The following is a 20,079-nucleotide window of genomic DNA, read 5'->3' as shown; positions in this document are numbered from 1 at the left end:
CCCAATATAGTCATCATCTGTGGTTCACCTGATAGTCTCGTTTTAGTGACTGGATCTGGTCAATTTTAGAGGCAAACTGTGAAGGAAAGAGGAGAAAAAAAATCCAAATGTGAGCTTTTAATTCTATTGCCTTACTGAGAAGTTACGTCTAGAAGCTAGCTTTCCTCAACATTTTCCACCTCAATTTTCCAGTGATCTTCGCTGAGAGTGGGGCTGAAGTGGGAACCATCTACATGCACTAATATGGATGAAGAAAAAAGATGCAAATCACCCTGCAGTTTGATGTGGAATAGGTGTTGAGATAGTCTGTGGATTATGAATAATAATTCTCATCTCTATTGAGCATTGTTCATCATTGCAACAGAATTCTTATCCTCAGATAGAATAACAGATGTGATTAATAATAAAAACTAACATTTATTAAACATCAGTTATATGCCAGATACTTTACTTGCTTTATCTCATTTAATGATCCAAGCCACTCGATGAGATAGATATTATTCCGTTCCCTCTTTTTAGACAAGGACGCTTTGAAAGGTAAGTGACTTGGCTACAGTCATCTGGCCAGATGTAGAGGAAATAAGAATAGATTCATGGCATCCATCTCAAAATTCTTCCATAAACAGTCTGTTATACTGTTTCTTTTGAACAAATAGGCCGTAATAACACGATTCTTTATTTTTATTTTTATTTTTTTAACATCTTTATTGGAGTATAATTGCTTTACAATGGTATATTAGTTTCAGCTTCACAACAAAATGAATCAGTTACATATATACATATGTTCCCATATCTCTTCCCTCTTGGGTCTCCCTCCCTCCCACCCTCCCTATCCCACCCCTCCAGGCGGTCACAAAGCACTGAGCTGATCTCCCTGTAACACGATTCTTTAAAATGAAAAGTTTGGATGTGCCACAGAATTTTTCAAAACTGGCTTTTTAGAGGCATTTCATGGAGCTTGTGCCTCTGCTTGTTCTTTCTTATAATATTGTGTAAAGTTTATGGAGCGCTAGAGTTTCGTGTTTTGAATTACTGTCCAGACATATTCTATGCTGCCGCCTCCTCCTTCCTCTTTTACAGTGACCACATGACACAGTTTTCCAGCACTGCTCTGGTTTCCAGCTGTGGTCTGGTATGATTATTAATAGGTCTCCTGTACTTTCAGAAGTGCCCTGGTTTGGATGAGAATTACAGGGTCATTCATCCTTGAACCGGTCAAGGTGTAGTATTGTGGCCGCCCACTAGGTGTCAGCAGTGTAACCCCCGCCAGAGAACTCAGGGAAAGCATTTCATTACAAGAGTCAAATCTGAGCAAATAATTAAGTGTAGTTCAAGAGCTACCTGCAGCCTCGGCCATTCAAAACAAGTGAGGTAGCAGTGGGAGGAGAGAAAGACCGGGTGCAGAACAGGTAGCTCCTTTCCTAGGATCTGGAAAAGAGGGAAGAATTCTCTTCCTGGTTAGAAGGGCTCTAGTGACATCTGGAATGAGCACCGTGGTGCCCTGTTTAATTTTCACTGACAAAGCGAAACCAGTGTGCAGTGAGGTGAGGAAACAGCTTTGAATGAAGAATTTTTGCTTCATAAATTGCTCTTCAAATCACGATCGGATGAAGGTCGCACAGGTAGTTCCCTGCGCTTTCTCAAGTCTGTTGAATGACTAGATGCATCTGGGCCAGAGGCTGAGTTGCCTGAACACAAATACTTTAAAGGTGATTTGAAAAGATCTATACTCAGAACTCAATGACGTGCTCGGACTCTTCCGGGAATGACCCACGGACTGTGCGTGTTTCACCTGTGACCCAGGTAGATGCTGCCGCTCTCTGGAAACCCTCCTCACTTCAGAAGTGCAGCACACAAAGACACACACAGTAAGAGAAGCCCACAGCATGGGTTTTCAGATGCTTGCGCCTTTCGGTCCTTGGAATTGGTTGTTCTTGCTAATGGCCCTCAAGTGTGGTGGAGCATCTTCCGATTTGAATGAATCCACAAATTCCTCTGCCCAGCATGAGCTTAATGTTCGGTTTGCTGCTGCCAGCTCTGAGCCAGCTGAGACGGTATCTGTTTTTGCACTGGATTATGACTATGTGCAAATTCCTTACGAGGTCACCCTCTGGATACTCCTAGCATCCCTTGCAAAAATAGGTAAGGCCCCAAACATCTACCTGGTTTTGGGAGTTGGTTTCCACGTGAGATAAGGTGTGGGAAAATGCCTTGTAGATGGTGAATTAAGTGGATTTTAACTCTTGGTGCTGATACATAAAAAATTCTATTCCTGAGTCACGGGAAAGTCATAACTGATTTTTGTCAAAAGCCATTTAATACTTCAGGTTGTGTTCTGAAATTTAAGAGCCTACTTTTGGGCTCTCGGTTGTTTTGATTTCCTGTCCTTTCAGGGTGACAGCCATGTGACGTTATTTGGCATAAAAAAATCTCGACTTCTATGCTTTAAGAAATACAGAGTAAAGTATGTCGAGCTTGGAAGGACGCCCATTGGAAATTTCAGGAACCATAGAATGATTCTTCTGTAAAATGTGCTTCTTTCATTCTTGGCCATGGAACCACGGGCTTCATCAACGACGCGCATTGTTTATTCTTTAAAAGTGGCATGTGCTCCTTGAAAATTGACAGAAAGCAAGAAACAAGGCAACCAGAAGCAACTCGTATCACTCAGTGATGGGATATGGTGGAATAGAGATGGTATCTGTCAGTAAAATCTTTGTTTACACCGGAGTCGAATAGAACCAGTGAAGCACCCCTGGTTTCCTCTGTGACATAAAGTGGATTCAAGTTAATAGATGAAATTCTAACCAGGGTTCTTTGTGCCCAAACCAAAGTGATGGTTTCCACTCTGTGACCATTTAATCTCCAAGTTCACCCCCTTGTCTCCTTAGAAACAGCTTATTCCAGAGTGGGAAACTAACACGAATATCTTAATTGTCAAGCATAATGTCTCCTTTGCTTTAGTTATGAACTTTGTTATTTGAGTAGATAAGATTGCCTCATTGAAATAGACCCTATGAATCATGTTAGTGCTTGTTTATATGTTTCCTCTGGAGCAGCTGTGAAATATGGGGTGAGCCATGAAATCGGGCAGTTAACTCCTTGGCATCAGGATGCTGGGCTCTGTCTTTTCATCTAACTCCCTGATGTTGGGGGGTGCTGGCATATTCATTAGGTGCCCATCATAACTGCTGTTCATTTTGAGCTCATAAGATGTGAAGAGAGAATGAAACTCTTAGTTTGAAGAACTCTTGTGCAGTTTATCAAATGACTAAATGACACAGAGGGCTGCACATTATTTCTGAGAAGGGCTCAAGTAAAAATGGGTTTCCAAAGGGATGCTATTCTCAGTTCAGAGCTAGGGGTCTAACACCTGCCATGCAACCACGTGGATACTGAGAACGTTCAAGTTGGTCTTATGTGATCTTAAGTTTTCCTTTGTCAAAATGCCAGAGATTCTGACCCCACCCACTCCCTTCCTTTTCACAGTAATGGGTGAAGTTAGTCTGGAATCAGGAAACTAGCTGATTCCACTGACTAGCTCTGTCTTTCTTCATCTCAGTTCGTTCATCTGTGAAATTATTTCTGAGATCTCTTTTTGGTACAAATAAGAATTTTCTAATGGAAGGAGGCTTCTATTCTATATCAGTGAACATCTCAAGGCGCAAAGTATATGTTTTATATTAGCATAAGACACAGATTGTCCTTTAGAGGTGTTGTGTGTGCCCAGACTACACCTACAAGTTCAGAGTCCTGTAGGACGCTATTGTTCATAGAATTGCTGTTTAAATGTTCTTGATTTTCATGTGGATGCAACTCAACATACTTTAGAAAAAGAAAATAACTGAAGTAGGTTATCAGTTGGATCACGCTTATTCAAGCACAATTTCATATTTACTGGACTTTAAGAATTCAGATTATTTTTATATTGTACATGAAAAGAAGGTCAAATTTACTGAATATATACTGTGATCCAAGTACTGGTCTTGTAGCTTTATACATGGTAGCTTGTTCACCTGGGGCAAAAAAATAATAATAATGACGTAAAACTTGGAACACTTAAGGAAACCATATCGCTTTTTTAGATTCTATATTATAAATCTTGAATCAAAGTATAATTAATAATCGCTAGTGTTCTTTTATTCTGTCATTCTATAAAGACACATTTATTGAGCACCCAGGCAAGGTGTAGGAATGATTGTGGTCCCCAGCCTCAAGGGGGAAGATGGGTGGGTGAATCTAGCACTGCCTAATAGGTGCTCTGATAGATAGGGCCATCTTTGACTTTCAGGCTGGACTTTGTTATTTGTGGCCTTTTAAGTTTCAGGCCAGGGAACTAAAACCTCAAAGTGACTGACTCTATTGTCCATTATGGAAGGGGAGAATTTGAAATGTGAAATTCACGTAGCATTTCCCTTAAAGGGCCCTGCTTACAGGTTAAACTGTCTTCCTGCTATCACTGTGTAGATGCAACCTGGCTTCAGGCAGGTGACATTGGATCCATTTCAGGAAACTAGATCCCTGGAAGCAGGACCAGACTGGGGAGACACAGGGCCTGAGAAAATCACACTATGGGCTCTTCCGCCTACTTTACATATTTAAAGAGTTAAGTGTGGTTAAAATAAGCACTACCTGAAGAAGGAAGAGGAGAGAGGAGAAGGAAGCTGTTATCAGGAAATGGACAGAGCAGGACTTTAGAAGGAGGCCTTAAGCTGGTCTTGAAGCCAGTGGGCTGTGTGGTTTGGGATAATGTCTCTTGATACTCCATTGTATTAACCTGCCTGCTGATGGTGGATGGAGAAGCTCAAAGCTGTGGTCAGGGAAACCCACGTGTTCTTTGGATGGCTGAACCTAAAGCTTCCTAAGGAGACATTCCATGGCCGCAAGACCTATGGAAGGGAGCCTACCCCCTTAGCCTTGAATTTCAGGCTGTCCATTGCTTGGTCAAAATCAGTACACTTCCAGTAGCCAGGACATGGAAACAACCTAAATGTCCATCAACAGAGGAATGGATAAAGAAGATGTGGTACATGTGTGCAATGGAATATTACTCAGCCATAAAAAGGAATGAAATCGGGTCATTTGTAGAGACGTGGATGGACCTAGAGTCTGTCATACAGAGTGAAGTAAGTCAGAAAGAGAAAAACAAATAGCATATATTAATGCATATATGTGGAATCTGAAAAAATTGGTATAGATGATCTTATTTACAAAACAGGAATAGAGACACAGACATAGAGAAAAAAACGTACAGATACCAAGGGAGAAGGGGGTAGTGGGAGGAACTGGGAGATTGGGATTGATATATATACACTATTGTTATTATGTATAAAATAGATAACTAATGAGAACCTACTGTATAGCACAGGGAGCTCACCTACATGGGAAGGAAATCCAAAAGAGAGGGGATATATGGATACGTATAGCTGACTCACTTTGGTGTACAGCAGAAACGAACACAACATTGTAAAGCAACTATACTCCAATAAAAATTTTTTTAAAAAATCAGTACTCTTCCCAATTAAAATTTGCTCTGGCCAGATGAATCTCCTCAGTGAACGTCAAAAATATCTGCCTGGGCCATCCCTGTCTCTCCCCTCTTTCTCCTGGAGTTCTCGCCTCCTAAAATGCCTTCCCTCTGTTGTCCAACAATGTAAGTCCCACTCATTCTCCAAAACCTGTTCAACTTCTTCTTCCCATGCAAGAGCTTCTCTGATGAACAGCTGACCTGTTCATTCATTCATTTATACACTTAAGAAAGATTCTTTTAGCAGTTAGACATGCTGTTATGGACAAGACATCTTGCTAAGCGCTTTGGGGTGATATAAAGATGTGTGCCATCCTGCCTGAGTTTGAGGAGTTTAGAGATTAGTAGGGGAGAAAAGTCATGGACCAAAAATGGTAGAAAGGGATCATTGTTGAACAGGTACAGATAAAATGTTGCAGTAATTCAAAGGAGGACATATTATCTCCTTGGGAAGAGATTGGGAAAAGCTTAGCCTCAAGGGTTGAGCAGAGGACCAAAATAAGGTGGAGAGAAGGGCAATGCAGGCAACGATAATAATACGTAAAGACAAGAAAGGAGGCCTCCAGGATGAAAAGGCGCGAGCTTGGCTCTAAGGTAGGATGCATGAAGACAGTGCAGTTTGTGTGGGATACGGACTCGGGGAGAGCCCCAGGTGGCCTGCTGTGCCTGGATCTCTTGTCATATTTGTTGATATATTCAATATACACTTCTCTGTATACTTATACATTATATTGGCTTTATCTTATTATTTGTTAAGAACATTTCTAAAATTTTATCAGTAACTGGAATTGTAGAGAACATGTTTGGTCCCTCCACCTCCCAGGACTTACAGTGGGTTGTTCTTGTCACAGGGATGCTTAACAAATATTCTCAGTTTAAATTCCATGAGACACTTTGTGTGCCTTCAGTCTTAGGTAGGGAATTGAACGATCAGATAACGTGGTGTAGAATAGTCATCTGGCAGCAGGATGTGGAATAGACTGGGAGGGGGAGGGAGAGGGAGGAACTCAGGGTGAAAAGGTGTGAGCTTGGCTCTAAGGTAGGATGCATGAAGACAGTGCAGTTTGTGTGGGATACGGACTCGGGGAGAGCCCCAGGTGGCCTGCTGTAGGATGAGAAGTGGGGTGATCCTCAGTGAAGGCAGTGGTTGCAGGAGTGGACAGGAGGAGACGGACTTCCGGGGCAGCTAGTGGGAGACGTAACTGATGAAATAGGTTGCCAACTGCACGAAGGGGCAATGGTGACGGGGTCCCCATAAGAATGCGACTTGATTTCCTCTCAAGTGGCTGACTGGGTGGCAATGTCATTGGTTAAATAAAGGAAAGAAAGTAAAGGCTTTTCATTTGTATTCATTTGTTTGTGGTGGAGAAGGAAGTGAGGTGAGGTAAGTTTGCAAGAAGCTGGGGTTTAGGTCACTGTGGTAGAGTCTTGCAGGAGCTTCAAAGGTGGGTTTTGCATGAGAGCAGAAGAGTTCCACCGCTCAGATCCCTCAGGATGGGGAAAACAGGAGGGCACGGCCGGCTGAGAAGATGCTGGAACCTGCACTGAGCATGGAAAGCACTTCCTCACACCAAGCTGCAGCCACACTTGCAGCTCCTGCTACAGATGGGTGCTGAGGCTGGGCCCAGAGATGCCGCCATCTGCGTGGCTTTGAAAGGCCTCTCGCACACCCCTCCCCTGGTGTCCTGGGGGCCAGAGCCGGGTTATTTGCCAACATCTAAACGTGGTTCTCCGCTCTCCGCAGGCTTCCACCTCTACCACCGGCTGCCGGGCCTCATGCCTGAGAGCTGCCTGCTCATCCTGGTTGGGGCCCTGGTGGGCGCCATCATCTTCGGCACCCACCACAAATCGCCTCCGGTCATGGATTCGAGCATCTACTTCCTGTACCTCCTCCCGCCCATCGTCCTGGAGGGCGGGTACTTCATGCCCACCCGGCCCTTCTTCGAGAACATCGGATCCATCCTGTGGTGGGCAGGGCTGGGGGCCCTGATCAATGCCTTCGGCATTGGCCTCTCGCTCTACCTCATCTGCCAGGTCCAGGCCTTTGGCCTGAGCGACGTCAACCTGCTTCAGAACCTGCTGTTCGGGAGCCTGATCTCGGCCGTGGACCCCGTGGCCGTGCTGGCCGTGTTCGAAGAGGCACGGGTGAATCAGCAGCTGTACATGATGATCTTTGGGGAGGCGCTCCTCAACGACGGCATCAGCGTGGTGAGATGCGGCCCCCCACCGTCCCCAGGGAGACAAGGGGCCTGGGGGGTGGAGAAGGCCAGGCAGGCCTGGGCCTCAGCAGGACAGAGATGGGCCAGGGCAGCGTGGCCCCAGGTCTGGCCACTGCCCTTGGGATCTGCACGGTGCCCACGCCTACTCACTACGCTGCTTGCCATTCACTGGCTTCTTTAAAGGAGAAGCAGGAGAGAGGAAGTATGATTCGTTAGTGATTTAAGGCTCTTCTGGGTTTAAAGGCTCTTCTGGGTTTAAGGCTCTTCTGGGTTTTCGCACGAGGACAAGCAGTACTTGTGCTATTTTCTCTCGCTCCTTCCCTTTATATGCTTTCTTTTTGAGCTCTGTTTTAGATGATGAAGTTAAATAAGAGGTAGGGGTAGGGAGAGAGATGACGGAGGATTTGCACAAATGCATTGGCTTGTGTATCAGTCTCAATTCCGTGACTCCCACGGAGAATGTGACGGAGCAGCTTTGCTTAGGAGTCCTTCCAGAGAGAGGCCGAGAAGCGTTTACAGGCCAGATCAGCACAGAGCATTAAGGCCCAGAGATGACTTTGGCTAGAACTATTCCAGACTGGCTGCCGCATTGCCCAGTTTCCTTACATTACTGCCAACCTTCACCAGGAGTTAGTCTATGTGATTTTATATAAATTTTGATGTACTTTTCTTATTCTTGCATTTATATCACGTCACATAAGTAATACTAGAATGCATTTTCAGTGTAAAAGACTTAAACAGTACAGAATCATACAGCATAAAGCACAAAAGCCTCCGCCTGGCCCTCTTCCCTCCGCCTTAGATCCAGATTGCGTTTCTCTCCCCATCTTTATCACGGACACATGCATATACGTACGCAGATATAGGTGCATTGATACCTCATTCTACATAAAGTGGGTGGCATCGAATCATATGCGCTGCTTCGATGTAACAAATCCTGGACTTCTTTCTAGGTCTTTTCCACTGTTGCAGAGTACTTCATAGATTACATTTATAAAGGTTTATTTAACCGGTTCTTGATGGGTGAATATTCAGGTGGTTGTCAACTTTTCACTTTAAAAAACAGTGTTGCGGTAAGTATTCTCGTTTCTGCATGCATCTCTATTCGTACTTGTGATGCTTTCCATAGGATATATTCTTGGAAGTGAAATTTTGGGGTTAAAAAGTAGGTATACTTAAAAATTTGTGAGATGCTGCTATCATCGCCTTCTCTTCATTCAAATGATGAAGGAGGGATTCCCACCAGAAGGTTATGGAGTGACACCAACACTAAACAGATGAGACTAATGACAAGTGTGTTCGTCACCTATACTCACAGCCCGGGGTAGGAGGCCACCGCACACCATGCCGGGCCACATGGGTGCTGCACTGGGGAACACAGTGAGCTATCAGGGACTGTGGGAGGAACTAGCAGAAGGATGGGGTACCTCCTGGTTCCTAGGGGGTGATGTGATTGACTTATTTGCTTTTTATTTAACAAACTTTCATTTGGTACCTATTGTGTTCTGGGCACAGTGCTAACTGTTTGGGTGGCAATGATGATGAATGAGACGAGGTCTCCTGCTCTCTTGTTTTGTAAATGTTTATTTTATATTGGAACGTAGTTGATTAACAATGTTGTATTAGTTTCAGATGTACAGCAAAATGATTCAGTTATGTATATATATGTATCTATTCTTTTTCAAAGTCTTTTTTTTTTTGGCTGCATTGAGTCTTCGTCGCAGTGCACGGGCTTCTCATTGGGGTGGCTTCTCTTGTTGCAGAGCACGGGCTCTAGGCACGTGGGCCTCAGTAGTTGTGGCACGCGGGCTCAGTAGTTGTAGCCTGCGGGCTCTAGAGCGCGGGCTCAGTAGTTGTAGCCTGCGGGCTCTAGAGCGCAGGCTCAGTAGTTGTGGCACACGTGCTAAGTTGCTCCACGGCATGTGGAATCTTCCCAGACCAGGGCTCAAACCTGTGTCCCCTGCATTGGCAGGCGGATTCTTAACCACTGCACCACCAGGGAAGCCCAACAAAGTCTTCTGAGTAATTCCACAGGCTGTCAGGGAAGTGATCCCCAGTACACATGGATATACGAGTACTGTGCCTGGTCCCTTGATAAGGAGGGTTATTGGGTTGGGGCCCCTTACCGTGGGGTCAGATTGCAAGGGGAACTTGCAGTAGAGCCATTCAGGACTCTTCTCATTTTACCAAATATATTAAACCTTAATTTTAGTTTTTATGTATACAGCTGCCAAGATTTTCCAGAAATCTTTATGGGCTTGCATTTCTACACACGGTGTATTAAGTGCATATTTCCTTGTATCATTGTCAACAAGGGGCATTGCTTTCTTAATGTTTTCCCATCTAATAAGCAAAGAAGGATGACACATGTTTGCTATAATCTGCATGATGATATTAAGCATCTTTTCAAAGATTGTGGGTCATTAGTGTTTCTTACGCTATGAACTGGAAGTTCACGTCCTTTCAGGGTTGCCAGACTTAAAAAAAAATACAGGTTACCAGTTAAATTTGAATTTCCTATAAACAATGAGTAATTTTTTATCAGTATGTCCCAATTATTATATGCAAATATCGCTTCTTGTCAATTTTTCTTTGAGACCGATTGCTGTTTCTTTTCTTTTTTAATTGATTTGTAGAACTTTAAGCTTTAGATAAACTTTAAATGATCTAAACTTGAATGTTACATAAAAAGCAAATATTTTCTCCCATTCTGTCACTTAAATTTTTTTAAATCATGTATCTTCTATCTGTAAAAGTTTAAAATAGGTATGTAGTCAAACCGACTAACATTCTTTTATTGCCCTGGGTTTCACATTTTGCTTTCCGAGACTGTGCCTAACCGAAGAACATGCACACACGTTTTGTTTTGTTTTTTAATTGTTCTCCCTTTTACAATTAATTATTTAATTCACCTGGCACACAATTTTTTTCGTGTTGTTATTCATAATTTTCTTTATTTTTTCTTTTTTAAATTTTAATTTATTTATTTTATTGATTTACGTTGTGTTCATTTCTGTTGTGCAGCAGAGTGACCCAGTGATACACATATATACATTGTTTTCAAAATTCTTTTCAGTTATGGTTTATCCCAGGATATTGAATATCATTCCCTGTGCTATATATCAATAGTAGGACCTTGTTGTTCATCGTGGCACACAATATTTTATCATGAGGACTTTATGCCAAAATGGATAGTACTGGGGGAAAAAGCATTTGAAAATAATCCACGATATCCGGGGTGGATTCACCACGTTGAGGAGACCCACACTTGAAGTCAGAGGCCCGGTTATTTATTCATGATGAGAATCTCTAACTATTGAGCGAGATACTAGACTCATCAGACCTGCCTGTTCTTCCCTGCTGGGCGAGCATCTCAGAAAGCCAAGTTGTCTGCCGGTTGCCAGGGGAGCCTGGACTCCAGCCTGTCATCCCATTTACGTATCTCATTTCTCAGTGTGTGGCCCTCAAGCCACCTGCCTCAGAATCCCCCAGGTGGGCTTGGTGAGCACTCAGATGGCCAAAGAGCAATGACTCTCTGGGAACAGAGCCTGGGAATGCGTATTTTTAACCAGCACCTCAGAGGATGGCTGATGTTTGGGAACTACTTGTGCATGGCCCTTAGGTGGCGAGAGCTGATGTATCTTGATCTAAAACGACGCTACGTCTGGGAAAGGTCTGGGCTAGATTTGTCTCCACCCATCCTTTCTTCAGGTGCTTTCGTCCTTTGGGTTTTGTTACAGTGGAATAAGTCCCCTTGGCTGGGAACCAATATTCCGCCTCCTAAGGCACCGCTCCGAGCCACGACGCCTCCGTTTCACAGTTTATCCAGAGAGCATCTCACTTTACTCATATCCAAGTTCTTTGGGGTCCCTTGCTGACTGTAACCCCACGAAAGCAATGCCCTTGAGGGTGCTCATCTGTGTCAACATCAAGGCCACCTCCTGGCAGCCCATTCTGAGATAATTATCCAACTTTCCCTTCCTAAATGGTTAGAGAAATTTAGCAATGACGCTATCACCTCACTTAATTTTCACAGACCAAAAAGCTCTTTCTTGATACAGCCTACAAACGTTGTTGCCGAGACATAGACTTTGTTAACGACCCACGAAAACACGTGGCTCTGTTCCCTCTGCGGTGCTGCCTCCGAGCTTGAGACTCACTTCAGCCTGAGTTTTCTCTAGACTTTACATCTAGAGCCAATCACGGCCTGGGGTTTCTTCACTAACTGCATTTGTTTGACTTTCCCAAAGTTTAATTGTTTCCACTTGGACTTTCTTTTTGAAATGATCATTTCCCAATAAAATTGTGACTCTCAGCTGACCAGAGTATCTGCTTGAGGGCACTGCTGTGACCTCCACGTGGTGAAGCTGCTGCGGTGCTGGCTCCGGGGTGGGGATGGAGGTGCCCACACGTCACTCGGGGTCACCCTGGGGTCACCCACAGCACCAGTGATATTAAGTGTGTGCTGGGGCACTTCTGCGTCCCTGCGTGAAACTGGAGAAGCTCGGGGCCGGATTTAGAAAGCAGTTTGAGAGCAACTGGTATTTAATGCAGTGCAGTTGTCTTTTGAGCCAAGGGCCTCGGACTCACCCTTTCATTGAGGAGGGAGCCTTCCCAAGTGGGCTCTTTCAGCAGAAAGTCTGAGTCATCCAGAGAGAGACCTGTGATTAGTGGGTTACATGTGACAACTTTGCAGATCCTTATCCCACGAAAAGAGCTGCCTCTCACTAAAGAGGAGATGCTCCAGAGGAGATGCAGCCATCGAAAGAGCAATGAACCTGACCCTCCAGGTCTCTTGTCCACTTATTTCTCCCTCTCGCTGAATATTTTAGGTTAGGACTCCAATCATGAGAACTTCCTTAATGGTGGGCAAAGGGAGAAGAGACAAAACCCCAGGAGCTTTCAAATCATAACTAGTATCCCCAGTTGAAATCTCATGGCCAGCATCATAGCAGTAAGAGAGATGCAGCCACTATACCCAGGCCCTGTATGGGGTCACTTGTACATTTATTATTTTATTAAATCCTTAGATTTTACTGTGAGGCTGAATTAATAGTCACATTCCACAGATGAAGAAACTAAGGCAAAGGGAGTACAATAAATTTCACAAGGGCATCCTGCCTGGCCATGACGAGCGGACATGGGTGCCCAGGTCTGTCTCTTCAATCTCTTTTCTTTTATTCTTACCTTTTGAATTTTCAACTCATGGAGCTGAGAGGAACAGGAGAGAACCAATCTGTTACCTCTGAGGAGACTGGGCTCATGTCCAGTTGGTAGGAAATCCAGTGCTTTCTCCAAAACAGAACTGGCTTGTTTGGCCAAGTCCAGTATGTGGCTCCGGGCAAGATTCTGGTCATCTCTGTGCCTAATCTCTGTAAAATTGGGGTGATGGTATTACTTAGCTCATAGGGTCACTGGAAAATTCCCATTAAGCTGTTAGTGTAGGGAGTGTTCAGCATGCAGTGACAACTCCAGGCATGCTGGCTATTATTTTTTGTCACACCAACTCAGGGACATGCATGGTGGTTGGCTCCCTCTTAACAAGCATTTGGTTTTTGGTTTTGGGGGTTGTTTTGCAGTACGCGGGCCTCTCACTGCTGTGGCCTCTCCCGTTGCGGAGCACAGGCTCCGGACGCGTAGGCTCAGCGGCCATGGCTCACGGGCTCAGCTGCTCCGTGGCATGTGGGATCTTCCCGGACCGGGGCACGAACCCGTGTTCCCTGCATCAGCAGGCGGACCCCCAACCACTGCGCCACCAGGGGAGCCCAAGCATTTGGTTTTAAACACGGCACTGCTTAATGTATTGTAGGCAGATCATTCTTATATTTGTATTCCTCCCTGGTTTTCCTGCATCAATTTGCTGAATAAGCAGCATGGTGATGCCACCACGGTTTCTATCATCTTTTTTGCCCCATGTCCCGTCCTCCACCTCACCTGGGAGGTGCCAGCATCCCCCCCTGAGGTTGGAACCCAGGCGGCCTGGCTCCAGAGCATCTCTGCTCCTATAACTCCTTCATGCTGGTTCTTCACCCCTCCCTCTCCCCCCACCACTTTCTTTTCCTCCTTCGTCTGGTGATGTCTTCATTTCGCATCTTGCTGCCACTGTAGTCCACTCTCTAGGCATAAGGCGGACGAGAGAGTGGTAGAGGGAGCTGCAATATGGTTTCTGAGCAGGACCCTTGGGCTAGTCACACTGGCAGGCATTTTATCTGCTTTTTCTTCTTAGAGCTTTATAACAACCTACTGTGGCAAGGATTGCTGTCCCCATTTTGTGAAGGAGCAGTATACAGTGCTTAAGAGCAGAGGACCCCCCTGTCCCTAGATGTCTATCAACTGAAAAAAATTGCACAACGTGCAAGTCATGAGTTAAGTTGTTTGGGGCAAAATGTGGACCATAGCCTGGGAGATAGCCTCTCAGAGAGCTTGGACGAACTGCTCCAAAGAGGTCAGAGGGGAGGTCTTACATATGTGATATTGGTGAACGGGTTCGTGGAGTCAAAGCACACACTGTGGCAGAAGGTTGCCGCTAGTCACGAAGAGCAGATGTCACCGTTAATGATTTTAGTGCTTTTCTAGATATGAGAAGATGCAAGAAATTGGGTTCATAAAATCTTCTCCTGAAACTATCTACCTGGGACACAGAGAGCCTCATTCCTGATCTCTGCCTGAACTCCTTTCAGGGGGTGTTTGAGGTCAGAGACTGCAGAGGCCGTTGGTTTCATCCTTGTAGAACCCGCCGGCGAGCAACAATTTTCAGTTGGCAGGTCTGTGCCCACATGTCTGTACTGGACCTTCTTGGTCCTTTGAGCCTCTCAGGTGAATTACCAGATCTCCAGGTGCTTACGTTTCTTCATTGTTATTTTTATTATAAACACACAGACTGTCAGGGAAGTCATTTATTGAATATTTATTCTATGCGGCTCAGTATCCAAAAGATATAGTCCCACTGCTTTTCCCAGCCCACAATCAGTAACAACAGTTTCTTAGCGTCGACCTTCTACCTTTCATTCAATTTGCCCCTCTATTTATTATGCATTCTTATTGCTGGCATTAGAGCCTGAATTTCCTGATCCCTTATTCTAGAATTCCTTTGACCTCTTCTCATCTCCTCTTTGCATCCCTTTATCAGCCCAGCTTTGCTGACTAGTTCCTTGTCGACCCTCATGGTTTTTCTCCTAAGGCCTCCCGCCATCATCGTAGGACCCAGCAGGGAGCTCTGAGCATCACGGATGCTGATGCTGCCAAGGAAAGGCTGTGCCCAGGCTGTGCTGTGACCGCAGCCCTCCTCCTCTGACTCCCAAGAGTGACACTCCGCTTGAATTGGGATTTGTCAGGGAAGCTGCCAGCAAACCAGGGGGCTCTCCCTCTGACCAGCTCCCATCATGGAACTTAGGAATTGCTCCCTGAGACTAAAGGCTCGAGGTGGGATGCAACCACAGGTAAGCACACAGGGAGAGAAGAGTCTCAGTGTCCTTCCTTGCTGCACCTTCGTGGAGCCCTGTCTGTGGACGCTGTCCTGGGCACTGTGCGCGCAAAGATGAGCTGAGCGCCTCTGCCCATCACTCAGTGGTGGGGGACAGTCATGGACCCTGCCGGTGTGAGGATGCCATGGCGAGTTCAAACCAAGCTAGATGGCACGGAACAGCTTGCCAGAGGAAGCCGCGTCTAATCCGGGAAAGATTTTTAAAAACATTCATTTGAGGGTGAATTTTCCTCCAGGATTCTCCCTGGTTTATATTTTCCTACCTCAAAGAAGTTCTAGCTCCAGGAACATCCCATTCAAGAGGCAGTAAATTGTGCCCAAGAACATGGACAGTGAGGCCAAATGCCTTGGTTCTAGTCCGGGCTCCTGTACTAGTAAGCTGTGTGACTTCAGATGAGTGACTTAACCTCTCTGGGCCTCAGTTTCCTTTCTGTAAACTGGAGATCAGGTTGTTTGAGGGTTAAAGTGAGTTGATACAGGTAAGCATTTAAAACAGTGCCTGGCACAGGGTTCAGTACAAAGTGTTTCTAATATTATGATTTATAAGAAGAAATATATATTTGGGCTTTGTCCCCATTCAGGGCACAGAGCTCATTAAAACCCTTGAAATTTCCTAAGTGAAGAGAGCTGCCTTTTGTTATGCTAATGAGGCGAATTTTGGAAAGCCCCCAAGTAACCTAAGGAAGGGGGCTGGTTGCCAGTGGAATGGACTTTGTGAGTAGGGGGTTGGAGCTTTCAGTCTCCCTCCCTAAACCACCTGCAATCCCCGCCTCCAGGAAAGGAGCTGGAGATTGAATTCAGTGACCCATGGCCAGTGATTTAATCAACCAACCTCAAGGAATGAGGCCTCCATAAAAACTCTAGGGGATTGGGTTTGGAGAATTTCCAGGTCGGTGGAGATTCGGGGAGGGAGGAGCTCCTGGAGAGGGCATGGAAGCGCCTCACCGCTGCCCCAGAACTTGCCCTTGGCCCAGAACTTGTCCTAAGCATCTCTCCCACCTGGCCGTTCCTTTTTTATTTTCTTAATTAAAAAAAAAAAATGTTTTATTGGAGTATAGTTGATTTACAGTGTTGTGTTAGTTTCAGGTGTACAGCAAAGTGAATCAGTTATACTCGTACAGATAGGTTATTACAGAGTACTGAGTAGAGTTCCCTGTGCTATACAGGGGGTCCTTATTAGTTGTCTATTTTATATACAGGAGTGTGCATGTCAATCCCAATCTCCCAATTTATCCTTCCGCCCCTTAACTCCTGGTAACCATAAATTTGTTTTCTACATCTCTGTAACTCTACTGTTTTGTAGATAAGTTCATTGGTACCCTTTTTCCTAGATTCCACATATAAGCGATATCATTTGATCCTTTTGTACTAAACCAGTCATCTAGTGAGTAAAATGTTTCTCTGAGTTCTGTGAGCCATTCCAGCAAATTAATCGAACCCAGGGTGGGGTTGTTGGAACCTCTCAACTATGGCCGGTGGGTTAGCAGCCCAGGTGACAGCCTGGACCTGCGATGGGCATCTGAAGCAGGGGGAGAGGCTGTCCTGTGGGGCTGAGCCCTCAACCTGTGGGATCCGACCCCGTCTCCAAGTAGATGGTGTCAAATTGAGTTAATTGCTTGATGGTGCGAGAAAGAAGCACACACGTTGGAACCTGTGTCAGGGTCGGTGTGTTATTTATAGAAGTCCACCTCCATGAGTGCCTGAGAGCCACAGAGCCTTCCTTACAGCCTCAGCGATGCCCCATCTGTCTGGACTTGGCGGTCTCAGCTTTTCCGCGAGAAGTGCTGCACACAGACCTGAACAGACTCTCTCTGGGGGAGTGTCAGGCAATGTTTTTCTTGGCCTCTTTTTATCTCCTTATTTACCTTCAATTTTTGCAGGTTCCTAGGAAAGGAGGAGAGAGGCTGCAGATACCTTTACAAGCAGACAGTTTCCTCTGGCCAAGAATGTGGGTGTATACAAGGGAGGCGTGAACCCAACAAGTGTGGTCTTGAGCAAATGACTCCATCCTTTTGTGCCTCCGCTTCCTCATGTGTAAAATGGGAATGTTTAGTCTGACCCCAGAGGGTGTTTTGGTGGAGGCTGTGAAATCAGACACACAGACGCCGGCACCTGGTAGGTGAGGAATCAGAGTCCTGTTGCCCTTCCCGGGTTCGAGGGGAGGTTCCACGCAAGATGGACCATCTGGTTGGTGTCTGTCGGCCTGGAAATGGGGATCAGCCCTCAACCCCAGATGGACACTAGGCGCACCACCCTCCTCGCACCAACAGGGAAGCACCCACCCGGCCCAGGGCCCAGGCATCTTCCTTCTGGCCCGACTCTCATCAAAGCCTCTGGAGGTCTGCCTGGTGAGCTTCCCCTCAGATCACAGCTGCCATTGGTCATCAGTTACGGTAATGGCCGTGGAGCCCGCGGGGGTGTGTGTGATGCAACACACACAATAGCTTGGGTTGGCGCTTGGACCAGGTTGGGCAGTGGGAGGGGCTGGGAGAAATGAAGGGCAGAGTGCAGCCCAGGGTTGGCCCCAGCAAACAAGGATGTTTGGGGGGCCAGATGTTCACCAACAGAGAAGCCAGATTTGACTCCTAAGCTTTCCCAGCTGGGAGACACCTTTACCTCACCGTGCCTGGGGTTTCAGCTGCAGGCTCCTATTAACCAGAAGCCTGAAAGATCTGCTCCTTTGGCCCGTATAAATAATTCAGAGATGCGCTCAGGCAGTGCAGGGTCGCAGAGGGACTCTTCAACCGTAGGTCATTGGAATTCCTCAAATCTGTTTCAGAAACACTGGTTTGGTTCGTTGTCTTCTGGTTGAAGAAACAGACTAATTGAAGTCTGAGGGGTACAGAGCAGCCCGCGCTGTGAGCCCCTGGTGGGTGGTTAGAACTAACTCCAGTTCACAAGGGCAAAAAGAAGAATGGATCCTCGCCGGTTACCAAGCTGTCCTTCCTTTGTCAGGAGGTAGGGTTGAGCAGCTGTGGAAATGGATTTGGAAAAGAAACACTTCTCGGGAGAAAAGCAAACTCTAAGCTGGGGACTCCAGACAGCCAAGAGAGTTTCCTAGTTCAGTGGTTTTCAAGAGACTCTCTCGCCCCAAAGAACACGCCTGCATGCGTCCTCAAGGGTGTGTCAGGCGTGTCGGGCTTTGGTGTGGAAAAAATCTGCTCAGGGTCATGTGAGCGGTGCCACGAGCTGGCCGTTTGGAAGAGGTGGTGAGCAGCTAGTCTGTTCCCCCGTGGCCTCCTCAATGATTATGTAAAACGAACGGTCTCTGGCAGAACCTGTCCTGCTGCGGGCTCTGTCACATCACATCCAGGTGATGGGTCAGAGACGGAGCCGTTGGTTCTGTCCCCAGGCTGTGGTTTGCCCCAGTTCCCTCCTACTCACCTGGGATCACGTAAGTGAGCATTATACTAGCAGCACGGGAGAAAACGGAGAGCTCACGAAATCCAACTACTTTATTTCAAAGTTTAGTCCTGTTTGATTGAGACAGAGTTCGCTTGAGTTTGAATCTTTCATTTATTCATTCGTCCTTCATTCATTCATGAAAAAAGATTACTGAGCAGTACTTTTTCTCAGAAACTGCTTTCTGTAACAGAGAAGGGCCACATCTGACTACATGTCGGCTCTGTTTCTTTCACTTTAACCTTTGCTTTCTGCTGCCTTTGTTCACTAAAAGGATACTGTCTATACGCAATGGCCTTCCTCAGGGAACCCTGCCCCTCTGCCTGAAGGTTAAACCAAAGTGCCTTTGTTCAGGAAAGCATCCGGACCCTGTCCACCTGGGAATAGCTGCAAGAAAGAAGAAATGAACACATCCCCTCCCCGAGGCTGGCCATTCCAGGGCATATTTGCAAATCTTATGGCCTTTTTACTTTACTTCCTCGTCTCCTCCCCCTCTCCATGCTATAGAAGAGACAGATCCAACGTGTAGTCAAGATCTGGCTCTTCCCTGTTACATTCTGACATCATGCAGGCTAGCCGGAGTGTTTATGTTTATGCTATCAGGGCTCAGAAAAGTGGCTCACGGGGACTTTGTTATTTTATATTCCCAGGCGCACAGTCAGTTCTGTACGATAAATTCTTGGTGACCAGTGGCTCGTGGGAAAAGAGCGCTAAGACAATGGACAGAAGGTGGGTTGTCCCTTCTGTTTCGCAGAAAAATAGGATGTCGCAGTCATGTGACCTGGAGCCCAGGGAGACTGAGAGGAACATCAAGGCACCACTCTAAGGTCAGAGAAGGAAACAGCGTGGATACGACTGTCACACTCTTGTCCATTCCCAGCCCGATGCACGATCCCACAACTTAAAAATAATAATGAAATCACAAGACACAGTTTCATACTATGTTTTAAAATTCACGAAGCACTTTCACATTTTTGCTCACACCAACCAGATAAGTGTGAGGGAAGGCGTGTGTAAAGGGCACACGGGCAAGACCAAAAACCGAGGCTAAGAGAGTATAACTTGCTTCGGAGCACAGAGCCACCTGGAATCCAGACCCAGGCAGCCCACGGACAGCCACGCCTGCAGACACACGGGGCCGCGCTTAGAAGGGCCCATGCTTTGTTCAGTGCTCTGCTGTTTCCCTTTTGAGATATTTCATTTTTGAAAACAAGGCGCTACATTTCATTTTGAACCAACGCCCAACCGCAGAACCAGACCATCCACACTATATGTTTTCTCTCCTAAGAATTAAAGTAGCAAATCAAGACGTTTGGAAGCAAAATTTCTTGAACATCTTTTGTTTCAAATGGAATGGATAATTTAGGTTCTATGTAAAGACAATGGGGACTTCCCTGGTGGCACAGTGGTTTAGAATCCGCCTGCCAATGCAGGGGCACGGGTTCAAA

The 20,079-nt window shown here is 45.9% G+C and overlaps 1 protein-coding gene across 1 annotated transcript in view; it reads left to right on the top strand.

The window, feature by feature from the left end:
• The first annotated feature begins 1,437 nt into the window (after nucleotides 1-1,437).
• The window catches only part of SLC9A4 (solute carrier family 9 member A4), a 60,424-nt gene continuing 41,782 nt past the window's right edge, over nucleotides 1,438-20,079 (top strand). The window contains 2 exon segments of the mRNA XM_007456841.1: nucleotides 1,438-2,142; nucleotides 7,272-7,735. Coding sequence (XP_007456903.1) covers nucleotides 1,887-2,142; nucleotides 7,272-7,735 — 720 coding nt within the window. The 5' untranslated portion in view covers nucleotides 1,438-1,886.

This window comes from Lipotes vexillifer, unplaced genomic scaffold (assembly GCF_000442215.2).
Source record: "Lipotes vexillifer unplaced genomic scaffold, Lipotes_vexillifer_v1.1 scaffold777, whole genome shotgun sequence".
In the NCBI taxonomy this organism is placed as follows: Eukaryota; Metazoa; Chordata; class Mammalia; order Artiodactyla; family Lipotidae; genus Lipotes; species Lipotes vexillifer.
Note: the sequence above shows the minus strand (reverse complement) of the source record. Positions and strands in the feature narration are given on the sequence as shown.